This window comes from Volvox carteri (assembly GCF_000143455.1).
Source record: "Volvox carteri f. nagariensis unplaced genomic scaffold VOLCAscaffold_36, whole genome shotgun sequence".
In the NCBI taxonomy this organism is placed as follows: domain Eukaryota; kingdom Viridiplantae; phylum Chlorophyta; class Chlorophyceae; order Chlamydomonadales; family Volvocaceae; genus Volvox; species Volvox carteri.
The window spans coordinates 376,417-390,336 of record NW_003307579.1 but is presented as its reverse complement, the minus strand read 5'-3'; the positions used below and the strand labels follow the sequence as shown (position 1 = coordinate 390,336).

At 55.2% G+C, this 13,920-nt stretch overlaps 3 protein-coding genes across 3 annotated transcripts; 2 read left to right on the top strand and 1 right to left on the bottom strand.

The window, feature by feature from the left end:
- Positions 1 to 1,437: 1,437 nt before the first annotated feature.
- Positions 1,438 to 4,898, top strand: VOLCADRAFT_94208 (uncharacterized protein; the record flags this gene model as incomplete). The annotated part of the gene is made up of 4 exons (XM_002953472.1): positions 1,438 to 1,480; positions 1,659 to 1,786; positions 4,410 to 4,514; positions 4,848 to 4,898. Coding segments are annotated over 4 exons (327 nt in total), but the record flags the coding sequence as incomplete, so codon positions are not given.
- On the bottom strand, positions 4,845 to 9,194 carry VOLCADRAFT_105944 (uncharacterized protein). Its single transcript, XM_002953374.1, has 5 exons — positions 8,702 to 9,194; positions 8,228 to 8,299; positions 7,408 to 7,516; positions 6,721 to 6,859; positions 4,845 to 6,134 (listed from the first exon to the last, which is right to left on the bottom strand). The coding sequence occupies exons 1-5, from the start codon at positions 9,066 to 9,068 to the stop codon at positions 5,940 to 5,942; spliced, it is 882 nt and encodes a 293-aa protein (XP_002953420.1). The 5' UTR covers positions 9,069 to 9,194; the 3' UTR covers positions 4,845 to 5,939.
- Positions 9,195 to 9,770: 576 nt separating this feature from the next.
- On the top strand, positions 9,771 to 11,329 carry VOLCADRAFT_63817 (uncharacterized protein; the record flags this gene model as incomplete). The annotated part of the gene is made up of 2 exons (XM_002953471.1): positions 9,771 to 10,148; positions 10,415 to 11,329. 2 exons carry the CDS (start codon positions 9,771 to 9,773, stop codon positions 11,327 to 11,329), a joined length of 1,293 nt encoding a protein of 430 aa, XP_002953517.1.
- Positions 11,330 to 13,920: the final 2,591 nt, after the last annotated feature.

The following is a 13,920-nucleotide window of genomic DNA, read 5'->3' as shown; positions in this document are numbered from 1 at the left end:
AAGACTCCTACGGCAAGCGAGACACGATAATCAGCCAACATTGCACACAGAACAGGGGGCAGCAAACGGATAACCCACAGAAGGCGCCAAAGGCGGAGACTCGAGAGATGGAGCCGACAATCCAACCAAGGAAAGCGGACCCCCCTGAAGGCCGAGGCCGCCAGTGCGAAGAGGGACCTGCGGGGAGACGGGCCCGTCTATCGCAAGCGCAAAGGACAACACAATAGCTCGGCGACACCTCACCACGCCACGTAAGCCCCATCCAGGAACAAAGGAAGGCTGCGCGGAGCTAGTCGCGTCAGTGCCAAGAAAGGTAAAGCCATCGACCTGGGCACGACAGCGGTACGGAAACGCATCAGAATGATCGCACATTCAGGACAACCGGGAATCAGTGGTTTACATCTAATTAATCTAAACCTAAGGAGAAGGAGATCAGCCGCGATGCAAGTAGGCAGATGAACAGGGCGTAAATCGCCCACGCGCATTGGAGACCGCAGTAAGACGCAAGAGTAGCCAATAATTTTCCCTGTCATAAATGCAAGCATCTTACCGCCGCTCCGGACCCAAGGCTTAAAACTTGCGGACCAGCCGAAGCCGGTTGGACCACTCCTAATACCAGGATGGTGGTCTTAACCATATCCTAGGGGCTGTTGGTTGTAATCCACATCCCGCTGCAGTATCCCAATCCTAATCCTGGCCAGTGGGACCCGGGCAATCCCAATCCTAATCCTAATCCTACACTCGGGGTCCTCATTCTAAACCTGGCATCAACTTTGTATCCTAATCCTGGCCCTTCTCACCGCATCCTAAATTCGGCCCGACCGGTACCCGACCCCAATCCCTAATCTTTGCAGCCTTCAGTATGTGTGATGTTGATTCAGATGCTGCCGGTGGCCCCAGGGGTTCGGAAGCCGGCGTTGGGGGACGGATCGATCCCAGCTGATTAAAGTGGGATGGGGGCCGCAGACCGGAGCCACTCGAAATGGCAAAGTAATAGCGCACCGTGAGTAAACGGAGGAAACGGCTGAAGTGCAGAACTGAGGGCGTGACAAGTTCGTGAGCGTTCCAAATTTTGATTGAAGCTGGATTGATTGCCTTTTAGGACGTGTTCACATGTGGGCGAATCAGGCTTGATTCATGCGAATTGGACTCTGAATTGGACCTGATTGGACCCGAATCGGAATTGGGGTCCGGGGGGGCCTCTTCGGGCAGGGATGCGACCGTATTCGTTTTGGCCGTCTGGCGTAATAATGGTACCTCAAATTAATACGCCAGGCGTATGGCGTATCAATACGCCGGGGTTCACGCCATGCCGTATTACAATACTCGTGGCGTATTCCTTTTGCGCTATTCCGTCATGGAATTCATGTTTTTCGCTTTTACAATGAAAGGCGTATTGCTTTAGTGTTTGGAAAACGATCTCTCACAAGATAAAATATGAATTTGGGCAACAGCCAGACCTGGACAGCCATCGAGCCATGTGCGCACACATTCGCGTCTGCATTCTAGCATTCCTAACAAACCGTGATTATCACAAATACTACAGCCCAAATAGAGATAGCTTGGGTGTCAGGCCAACACCACAGACGACAGACCACACCGCCCTAAAGCCTCCTCACTCCCCCACGGCGAACGACATCGCCTTCTGGCCTTCATAGCGCTTGGAGCTAGAGCTATAGTCACCGACTTCTTCGAAATAATCCAACACAGCACTAGGCTTAGGTCCCGGTTTAGCGCGTTTTGCTTCGCGCACGTTTTCCATTTCGCGGGTTGTTATTACAACAAGGTATGTTGCAAACCCAGTGATAAGCAAACCCTAAAACCTAATCCTAAGTATCAACTAATTACACCAATGACTCGGGAATGTCAATAGCTCGATATTTCTCAAAATCGGCGAGTTTTCAGACTGTACGACAACCCAACGACAAACAATACGCCGACAATACGCCAACAATACGCCAACGCATAAAGATGGGGGCCCTTGTGAAGCAGCTGCCCGCGTTTCCAAAGCACGTATGGTGATGTGGAAGGTGCAGAAGTACGTCGGTGAAATATAATGTGGTAGGACTGGAGAGAATAGTGTAGCAGTATAATGTATTGTGAGTGTAGCTGAAGCTTTCATCGTGGGCGCGTCTCGTTGCAAGCTAAGCAACGCGTATACATGACGTGTAGCATCAGTCCTCAGTTCACTTCTTGTAACGAACATCAGCATAGGTCCAAGCCCTCTCGCTTGGAGGGATATATGCAACAAAACATCCTGATAGGTAAACTCGCATGCTACCGAGCATTCAACCGAGCACATGCATGCTTAGTTGAATGGTGAGATGCGACCCCCCTTCATTTCGTGCTCGGCAAGCCTGCCACCGCGTACCGGATATGTTGGCGATGTTACAGAGACGCTGCACCTTGGTTTCTGTGCGCAATGCATACGATGCTCGACCCCGCCGACCAAAACTACACGTGCCCAACTGAAGACACACCGGTGGTTGTGCAGCAGCTCTTGAGGCTTTGTTGGCTGAAATCCATCCTGAGACGCTGCACCTCGGTACCTGTGCGCAATGCGTACGCTGCTCGCCCGCGCCGACCAAAACTACATGTTCCCATCTGAAGACAATGCCGGTGGTTCTTAAACAGAATTTGAGCTTGCTGCTGGCTCAAGTCCTTCCGTAGTTGCTGCAACACGGCTAACGCAGGCACGGCCGAATGCGCTGCGAAAAGCTGTTCCAAGCCCTCAGCGGCATCCATTTTACTTGCAAGGTTCTGAACGACTTTCGCGAATCTTCTCTTTACCTAATTCTGCGTTGTTATTATTTATTTCGTAAGAGTGTAACTTGAGTTTAGTGGGAACAATGTGCATTATGCGCTGCGCTACCGAAAGCAGGCGCCTTATGGCTGATTCTTCGCCGACCGCTTCATCTTCCGCGGCAGTTTCACGAGCCCAGTGTTGCAAGCTACGACGTAGGCTTTCGGTGCTTTCAGATACTGCAAAGCAGCCACGCAATAGTCCAGCCTGCATGCCGGGTGCGACTATGGCCAACAAGACCACCTGCGCAATGCGCTGGCGCACCTTCAAGAAATTTATATACACTTGTACAGGCGCATTTTGTGAATCGCACGCGCGCATCTGCGCGGCAAAATTCGCTCCTGGCTTTTTTGGGACGATGTACGAACACTTTATTCGCGAAGTACGACCGGACACATTTGTGCGAGGGGCTGCTTAAACAGCCCAACTGGCTGGCGTATTCGGCGTATTAATACGGGCGTATTAGCTGGCGTATTAATATGGAATACGGTCGCATCCCTGTCTTCGGGTATGATTCGACGTGATTCACAGTTTTCTTTCTCAAAACAAAGTTGTTTAACAAACCGTTTCTCATAATTACCATTACAATACTATAGGAACATTTTCCAATTGTTAATTCACGCAAAGCGCACCGAGCATTTTTCACGAACTCCTGCAGCTATGTATGTACAAGCCTGGTGATAATTTTCGCCATAGAAACGATACTTATACTGTTCTGTTCCTAGATAATGCTGGCTTGCCTTGGGTGATGGGGCGTAGCCGCGGAGCTTCAGCTGGGCGCGGTGGCACCTCGCGCGGTGGCCGCAATCGTATGTGAACACAATTCAGAAAGCCGCCCCGAATCGGACTCCCAATCAGACTCTCAATTGGACTACATGTGAACACACCCTTAAGTCCTGAACTAGTGGATAGCTGTATCACCACATTATCCGGAGGAATCAGAATGTGTGCTTGCAAAATCGCACATCCGAATCCGCGTCAGGACACAGACAGCCTAGGCAGTGGAGCTGTGATAGCCGTAGCTTTGCCGTAGGGTCCAAGTCCACTCCCGGCTAGTTAGTGACCATGTGTCACAGTCCATTTAACTGTGACACATGTTAAATGTACAAACCCCCAAATGGATGGTGCTATAAGGTGTAGAATTGACAATGTGATAAAGCGGCCCAGAAGCCTCCCACTCTGTAACATTACAAATGTACAAACCCCCAAATATGCGAGTGATGGAACCTCAAGAGGGTGCCTGGGGATGGTTTGTTTGATCATGCAATCACATGTCCGTGGACGGTTTCAGGGGATTGGCAACACGGATAGGGGCCATTTATTTACTGTTTAATCAAGTAGCAGGGGGATTGTCCAATATTGCTCCACTCGTGGAACAGTATACAATAAAAGTATAGAGACAGCCTCAGTATTGTTCATGGGGTCCAAGATAGGTGCGCTAAACTGGCCATGCTTCACAGGTGCGCCTGCTACGATAGCGGGAAGGTTGGATTGGGGTTCTACGCCCGTGCCTCAACCTAATATAGGAGTAGTTCCTCCTGTGCAAGCTTGGTAGGTGGAGAAGGCAGGCGTCTCCTGTCCTGTCCTCTCCTTCCCCCTGCCACAGAGCCCCCTTTTCGAGATCTTCCTCTCCGTGTCTGCCTCCATCTTGAGCGCTACGTCCGCGTCCAGCTGCATCTCGTGCAGCGATTCCGGGGAGGGGGGGCATCAGGTAGGCGGCCGGCAGGGGGCCGATGCCGCTGGTGTTTGGATGCCCTACATAAGTAGGGCAGTGAGATGGTTGGCGGACTCACCCAGGTGTGTGTGTGTGTGTATTTCACCTAGAGTTGCGTTACCCGCCGAAGGTGTAACGGGCCAATAAGAGCCCTGAGGGGGCCGAAGGCTGCCCGAAGTGGATAAATATCGTAGAAACGCCTGAGGAAGATCTTGTTTGGAACTGCGACACTGGAATGTGGTTTCGGGGCGGGTGCGCTTGTCGTGCAGGGAAGTCCCCCTTGTTGTCGCGTAATCTGCACACTTCCCAAACCTTTTGATTACTGGACAGGATGAAGTTGAAATGGCCTACTCCGCCCACCTAGTGGTGGCGAAACGTTCGGTGAGAGCATTAACGAGACTGGCGCGCGGGAGGGGACTGCGAGCGAGGAGTCGGCTGAGGAACAGGCAGATGGGGAGGATGAGGAAAGGGCCGAGGAGAAGATTTACGTCCAAAAGGGTTGATTGCTGGTAACGAGGATACGCGTCCGCTGCGCCGCTTGTTTTGAATTTTAATGATTGACTACAGACACATATCACTTGGCATTCCTGCTTGCATATCACACACACTAGAAATTGCTACATTCGGAAAAGTGGAAGCAGAGCGCTTCACACTTCGAGGTCACATTTCGAGAGCCAATTCGGTGTGTTCCAGGATCGTAATCCCCGGATCACCATTGTCGTTAGGAATGTTCCGAAAACAACTTAGACAGCCCATTGCCGGCCTCCGGTGGCCCTCTTCCGCTGTGCAAGTACGAGTGCACGCTATAGCCAGCTGCAGAACAGCAGCACTCCTCCTACCCTGTCCACATGTCACCGCAGGGCAGAAGTCGCAAGCACGACGCTGCTGCTGCGGCGGCTGCTGCTGCACGCGAAAGGCAGAGGAGCCCCCCGTTTTTCCGGCGCAGGCATCTGTTGCACTTCTGCCTGTACACATGCGATGCAGGTGCAGCAGTGCGGTCGATGTTATGCGATCCGTCCCAATATCTTTCCCCGCGCTGCTGCTTCTTCCCCACCCGCTAAACCCAACGCAGGGAGTGACAAGGCAAACCACTGCTGGGCGAGACGAGCCGTCAGCACCTGCCTAACCACAACCCTATGATACACGCCTAAATTAGCTCGTGCGCTTCTTGCTTCTTGTCTAGATAAACTACTAACATGCATACAGTGCACGCCATGCCCTGCGGTCACAGAATATATCTGAAAACGTCCACACAGGCAGACACCCATAGACAGGCATGTAAACAGAGAAGAGGGCATACAGACAGACAGACAGACAGACAGCGACGCAGGCGCATCCATTGCGAGAAAGCCTTGCATCGTGCCAAGGTCGGCCTTCCATCACTGCACTCATACTAACGAGCTGTGTATGATGACGAGCCCGTTAGCTGCTGCCCGCACCGCTGGGCTGTGCCACCTGCTGCTGCTGCTGCTGCTGCTTGGCCACCACGGTGCCCGAGTGGCCGGTGATGGGGCAGGGAAGACCCCATTCCGCGAACTTGATGTAGATGTTCATCTTGACACGGTCCAGGGCCGACTCGAGAGAGTCCACCGCGGGCCGAGCCACAATCTCAAAGGCCTGTAAAGAGTACATGACCATGTGTATGGGCGCATGAGTGTATGAGCGTACGAGTGTGCGTTCATGTCCTTGTGTCAAAAGGTGGCGGGTCCTATGTTCGCACACCGTCACACACCGGAAGAGAGGCGCACGTGTGTGTACCGGAGGGAGCGATGTGCGGCAATGAAGTCGGGGTTGCAGTTCGAAAGTGTCCGCAGCAACGCCACACACCACCGACCGGCAGTAACGGTAGCGGGGGTGCGGGAGACAGCGGGGGGGTGGGGTGGGGGTGCGGGGGGAAGGAACAGCGGCAGCAGCACCTGCCGTGGTGTCGGACACTAGAGAGGGGGTTTTACACATGTCTGGACACACGTGGTGATGCCCGGGTAAAGGGTGCGGAGTCACTCGGGTCAGTCCGCAGGGCTGTTCGCCTGTCTGGACTTGCGGGGGGTGGGGAGGGGACACCAGCCGTCCATCATCCCATTCATCATCCCATCCAGGAAGACGACCTGTGCGCTATCCTGGGGGAAGTTGAGAGGGGGGAAAGCAGATGTGTTGCCCGCGCACTCGGCGAGCCGGCCAGTCGCTGGCCAACCCAATCGCTCACCTCAGGCGTCCCCGCCTTGTCATCGTAAAAGTAAAAATCTATGACGTAGCGCACCTCCCGGCCGCACCGATCCACGATCCAGTCGTGGCGGTCGAAAGGTGCGGGACCCCCCAGCAGGTTCCGGATCCAGGCCAAGGGACTGCGGAGGGCGGTGGGCGGGATGGAAACCAGGTTGCCGTACCACTCGAGCCAGGCGAACATACCGACAGGTCATTCATGAGCCGTTCAAAGCAGGCCGCGCTAGCTTGTCCTTAATGATGTTTGAGACCCTACTCCCGCTACTTTGGAACCTCCCGGAACTATCCCCGGTGCCATGATGTACGTAAACCGGTGCCATGCGACAGCAGGGCACAGCAGGGCAAAGACCTCAGCTGCCCTTGAGCCAGTCACACACACAGAGACACACACACACACACACACACACACACACACACACACACACAGAGACACACACACACACACACACAGAGACACACACACACACACACACGCGCGCGCGCGCGCGCGTCAAATTCACATTCGCTACATAGCCGGAAGGAGCTTCGGGCCTTCAATACTTCAGTACTCCCGAAGATGGGCGTTGTGCTGCCCCCTCCGTCCCCTAGCCGGCCGTGAAGCCGTGTAGCCTGGAGCGGCAGCTCAGAAAGTACCTGACCAAGCCCGCACCTACCTTCCTACCATACGTACCTTAGGTCGTGGGGCTTGCCCTGGAAGCGCAGCAACGTGGGGTAGTCGCACTCTGGCCGGTGCAGCGACTCCCACAACATCACTCGCTGCCATGTCGCCTCGTTCATACCTGGCAATACGGCGCATATGGCGCCGGGTTATAACTCATTGCGACGGCACACGCCAAGGCCGCCATCGTCAAGGTAAGGGAATCAAAAATCACGACAACGCCCACTTGTACCCCTAGTACACATCCCGTGCGATGCATCCCGAGCCACCAGATACCAGGCGGTGGTTGGACGTAGAGCAGCACTCGACGATAACGCAACAAAGAGAAAGAAAGGGACACCACCACAGCGGCGGCCGTTCTGAGCCGCGGATGCATGCGTGTGTGCAAGCATATATGTGAAGGAAACTGCGGCACCCGTCCGTGGTTTCCAGCCGAGCCGAGATAAAATCTTCAAATGCTGCAGCTGCAACATTACACGCTGCAACATCCATCACGGGGCACTCCACCTGGGCCATGCACGCTGCAGAGGCGGAACCTCCCCCGCAGGGTGATGATGATGATAGGACCCCGTGGCACCCCATGCCAGCCCGCGCAGGTGCGGATAGGATCCTTGTGCAGGTCCAATTCAAAATTCAAAAGGCTGGAGCAGACGCGGATGACTGCTACCACCGCTGCAGTGTCACCGCCGCCCCCGCGACTGTTGCCGTTGGCAACTGCTATTCCCAGGCCCCGCTCTCCTAACCCCTCCAGCTCGTCCCTGCCGTGCCCCCCCCCCGATGATGCCCTCTGCCCGATTGAGAGTATCCTGCGGCTAAGTCAAGGTTTGCTCACTGTTGTGCGCCGCAATGAAGCCGTCCATATCGTCCTCGGTGACATCGTCGCCCTTGCCTTTACGCCTTAGGGCTGCGACGCATGAGAGCGGAAGGCCAGATGGCGACATGGAGATTGAAGGATGGGTGCGGGTGCGGCTCATGCAAGAGTTAGCATGCCCCAGGTGGTGGCGGCATGAAAGCTGTTCCGGGCTCTACACTTACGGCACATAATTACAATCCACAGCCAAGGTACGCATCGGTAGGTGCAGCAATGGGTGGGTGCAGCACGGTGCAGCAATGGGTGGGTACAGCATCGGTGGGTGCAGCACGACCATAGCCATAGTTCTCTCCAAGAACAGCCTAAAATGGCCCACAGATAACTGTGCACCCAATTTTGGCCTTATCTGCCACCTGCTTCCCGTACGGTCTTTCCTTGGCATGCACCGAAACCGAACCCTCCGTTCCTCAAAATCCCAACCAGCCCTTCCCGTACCATTGAAGACCATTTGCGGCGAGGGGAATAGCCAGGTGCCATCCGTGCCCCCTTTAGGAATTGTGGAGGCTACTCGCTCCGTAGATAGGGGTTTGCGCTGTCCAGGGCAAGGCAACTGGTTGGGCTCCAGCGGCATGTTGTTTTTGGGGTCCAGCATGTCGGCGCCTTGTATTGACTGCAGAGGGCTCTTTGGCTGGGGATTGTTCGGGTCGTTGATACGCTCTCCATAGACGTTATAGACCGCTGGGTTGCGGTGCCGTGGATTGACCGGGCATGATGGCGCCTCCTTGGCACTTGGTTGGCCGTCAGCGCACGCTGCGCATGCTGCCGGAGGGGAGCTGGGTGCCGAGCTCTGTTGATTTCCCATGGCGGAATCACAACGATACAACGGAATCGGCTCAGTTGAATAACATTAACCGTGGTTGCAACGTCGTTAGGAGTAATCAACGTGATGACGGTGAGCGCAGAATTTTCTAGACTTCCTGAACAATTTGGTATATATTGTTTGCTTACTATGTGTAAATTGGATGTCTAACTAAAATGATTTAGCCTACATCAGTCATGCAGGCCATTTGATTATGGTGTTGCCGTGCAGCATGCTTGGTTTGTGCTTTCCAACAATGTATTCATCTGTATCAAAGATGTTTACGTAGGATTAACTTCTATGATACATATTTGGTATAGATTTGAATTCAGTCTGTGACGAATGAGGTCGCTTAGCCAGACGATTAGCCTACCCGCCTCCACTTCAGGCCGGGCATATCAAACACCAGTTTCCAGCATGCACAGGTCACTCGTGGGGAAGGGATGGCGTGCTTTGAGGCGTGCCGCGATAGCGGTAAGCACCTTGGCCTTCGCGTGATAGGCCTGGTGGTCTCGACTACTGGTGCAGTCATTTTTTGCGGTACTAACTTGTCGCAAAACCGGGGGGATCTAGTATGTATGATCTTGATCTATGGCCGTCCGGGTTCGTCGGAATGAAACCACCGACGTCTCCATGCGTTCCCTCTTGTTGATAGATCCCTTGCCCAATGAGCTCTGCTCCTTCTTATCTACGTAGGACGTCGACATGGCCTCTCCTCTGCCAACACCAGTGCCGGCGCAGCTTGCTCTGGGTGCGGCCTTGCGGGCCGAATTTCCAATCCTCGACCAAAAAGTCAACGGCCTGCCGCTCGTGTACCTCGATAACGCAGCGACCAGCCAAAAGCCTCGTGCAGTGCTTGACGCTTTGTCGCGTTGCTACACGGAGTACAACGCCAACGTGCACCGCGGCGTGCACGCCCTCAGCGCCAAGGCTACCAACGAGTACGAGGAGGCGCGCGCCAAGGTAGCGGCCTTTATTGGCGCGTCCACCAGCCGCGAGGTTGTCATTGTGCGGAATGCTACGGAGGGAATCAACCTGGTGTCGAACACGTGGGGAGCGGCCAACATCAAACAGGGCGACGAGGTGGGTCGCGGCGAGTACCATGTCATGTACACACCCGGCATCCACCCTGCTACATACATACATGTGAACGGCGCTTGACAGCGGCAGCGCTGTTTTTTCCGCTTGCCTCCAGACATGTACGTACGATGCGTTTCTAGCGCATCACCACTGTCGTCACCCTTTCTCTTAGCATCGCTTGCATCTTTTTTGTCAGGTGTCAGGTGGTTTTCCCAGTCAAAACACTATCCCCTGCCACTATCCCCATCGCCATCGCCATATCCCCGCAGATCATCCTCTCCGTCGCGGAGCATCACGCCAACCTGGTGCCGTGGCAGCTGTTGGCGGCCCGTACAGGCGCCGTACTGCGCCATGTGCGCCTCACACCCGACAAATCCCAGCTTGACATGGACCACTTCCGGTCGCTGCTCTCCCCGCGCACCCGCCTCGTCTCCCTCGTCCACGTCTCCAACGTCCTCGGCTGTGTGCTGGATACCGCCTACGTGGCCGAGCAGGCACGTCGCGTGGGAGCCAAGCTGCTGCTAGATTGCTGCCAGTCCGTACCGCACATGCCTGTGGACGTCTGCAGTCTGGGTGCCGACTGGATCGTGGCGTCCTCGCACAAGTTCTGTGGGCCCTCCGGTGTGGGCTTCCTGTGGGGCCGCTACGATGTGCTGGAATCCATGGAGCCCTGGATGGGCGGTGGGGAGATGATTGCGGACGTGTTTCTAGACCAGTCCACGTATGCCCCGCCGCCCATGCGTTTCGAGGCGGGCACGCCGGCCATTGCCGAGGCCATCGGCATGGGCGCCGCGGCGGAGTGGCTGCAGCAGCTGGGCATGGATCGGGTGCATGCCTTTGAGGAGGAAATCGGGACGTACTTGTACGAGCGGTTGGTGGCGGTGTCGCCGAGGGTGACGGTGTACGGGCCGAGGCCCGGTGCGCCGCGTGGACGGGCGTCCCTGGCGGCCTTCAACGTGGAGGGACTGCACGCGACTGATGTGTCAACGTTGCTTGACATGGCCGGAGTGGCAGTGCGCAGCGGGCACCACTGCGCGCAGCCGCTGCACAGAGAGCTCGGTGTGCCGGCATCCGCACGCGCGTCGGCATACATTTACAACACGGCGGCAGAGATTGACACGTTCATAGAGGCGCTCAAGGACACGATTAAGTTCTTTGACGACGCGCATGGTGGGGTAGCATGATGATGACCCTTGAGGATGGAGGCTGCCGGGGTCCGAAGAGGAGTTAGGATGAGGGGTACGGAGTGCTTTCCGGACGCCAGAGCGGTGTGGAGTGGGGTGAGTGAGTGGTACATATTGAGCGGTGGTGGCCTCGTGTGCGGGTGACAACACGGTGCGTTGCGGACCTCGGGATGGGAGAGGAAAGGTCGGCCAAAGCATTCTAGAGAGGGTCGTGCATTGTGCAAGTGGAGAGCGGACCAGGGTGCCTGTTGAAGGGGGGCTGTCGGTGTTGGCGCTGCAAGTCGCTGCACCTGTTGCAACCTGGCCATTCAGTGCGTTACTTGCAATCCGCATCAATATGGTGGGGATCGTCGCAGTTGGCTTGGATGAAGCTGTTGTTTGGACTTCTCGAGTTTTGTTGTTCATCAGATGGAGACGCTGGATGAAGCAGCTGTGTTCGGGGTAGGTGCACCCAGCCGTATGGCGGCCTGTGGGCGGGAAGGGGGCTTCAGTGATGAGCCTGTGGACTACATGGCCGATATGAAGGGTATGCCGGTGTGATGCTGCTAGCGAGGTGGGGCATATATATGTGTATATGTGTGTTGGAGACATAGGCAATGAAGACAGGTTGCTTGCCTGCTGGATCAGCCGATCCGTGTATGGATGGTTGTTGGCGGGCATTGCGACTACTTGCGACATTTTCACGATTTGATTGGTATTGCGTCCCCCAGTTCCTTCGATATGCGGAATGGCACAGTCGGGGGAGGGTGCTAATGTCAACCAGGCCATACACCGGGAGGCTTGCAAACTGTAAGCGCTCAAACACGACCTCAGCCCGGTTGTTGATTTGTTTGGAGCGCGGCTGGGGCCGAGAACTCTTTCATTTTCCCTTTTAATTAGCCAACGAGAAGGTTCAGCAGTGAAGTTTCTTTATCTCTGATATCGCCCGCAGGGAACAGCTGTCGTAGTTAGCTACATTTACCTTAGAATATACTAAACTATTACAGCTGTACTGCTACGCAAGGCAGAACCAGGTAACTGTCCCCAAAAGCGTTTCAAATGAAAGGAGCGATTAGCGTAATGTTCCTGGGTCCGCACCAGAGCCCCAAATCTGGATCCCGTTACAGCAACCGATCCAAAGGTATGAGGATCGTCGGTGCCTTTGTGCACCGCGACCCGCACTGTATGAGGGCGGTGCCGGACCGTGCGAAAACAAGGACCGACGTTTGCACGGAATTTGCACTTATCTCCGGTAAACCTAGGATAAGGTCCCCAGATAGAGTATTGTTTGATTCCATCTTCCAGATCTTCAAGCTAACCCCATGATTACCCAACAGGGCCTCGGAACGCCCAGCAGGATGTCAAAGACAGACGGACATCGTCCTGCAGCGGGCATGCAACCCCTCAAAATAAGCCAGCCGTTACCTACCACTCGCACACTTCTGTACAGCGAAGGGCGGCTAGCAGCAGGGGCGTGGAGGGATGGTGGTTGAATGCCACACACGGCCACAACAACTCTAAAATTTGTTTCTTCAGAAGCGGCAAGAACCACGGTGAAATGCACACACGAAAGGGAACACACACACACCGTGGTTTATGAAAGCAACGGTCTTCTCCTGCAGCCAATACCATTATTGTCTTTCTTAAATGCATTATGCCAGCCTCACACATCAATGAATCCTCCACGCACCACAGAGCACCGCGGAAACACCGTCATGACATTCCGGGGGTACTGACGACTGCATGACCCGACACCGTCTTGTGTTGCATGCGGCCACCGAAGGTACGGGACCACTCATATGCCATGCCACACCACCCTCTCGTTCGATTAGACCAACCAGAAGGCGAAGTACCCCGCCCTCCAACCATGTGCTCAGATATGACAAACAGGGTACCATGCAGGAGGAGGAGGAGGAGGAGGCGAGTCACGAATAGATATGGCGTGTATACATACATACATACATACATCGACTGCGATGCCACGGCCCAAACCCTACCACTCCCACCTCCTACAACGTTTTACACTCACCACCTTTAGTCCCAGCGAACCTAACCTCTACCGGATGCAAGCACATGCTGACGCAAGGAGCAGCAGCGGTGTACATTGCTTGGGGACGCACTATGTAAAACTTGGGCCCCCTTGGTGGCCGCAACCCAGTCACCCGTCTTTGTGCTCAACAGCACCCTGTCGACGAGCCTTAGAGCCCATGCCCAGACTCAAGCCCATCCCGCCAAACAATGCTCTACCTCCCAGCCAAGCATCCATCTACGCCGCCACCCATCCGTACATCCGCCGCTTCGCCGTCAGAAATCACAATCCTTTACAAAACTGAAATCTCTGCAATCATGCCCAAGCAGCGCACGTTATCCACAAACACAGTACCGCGACTCGTCCAGGATGTCCTTCCTCTCCCTCTACAGCTCACAGGCTTCCACCTGCCGGGACCCGCCGCCCCTTCCCGCGCCTCACCCCCTCAGACCCTGCACTGCAGTGCCCGGCGGTTGCGGCGGCCACATGCTGTGCACTCTGGGCCGCATGCCAGCACCGTGGCGCCGCGGGGCAGCAGCCACCACGGCTCATCACGGGCTGCCAGCAGCACGTCAGCGCTCAC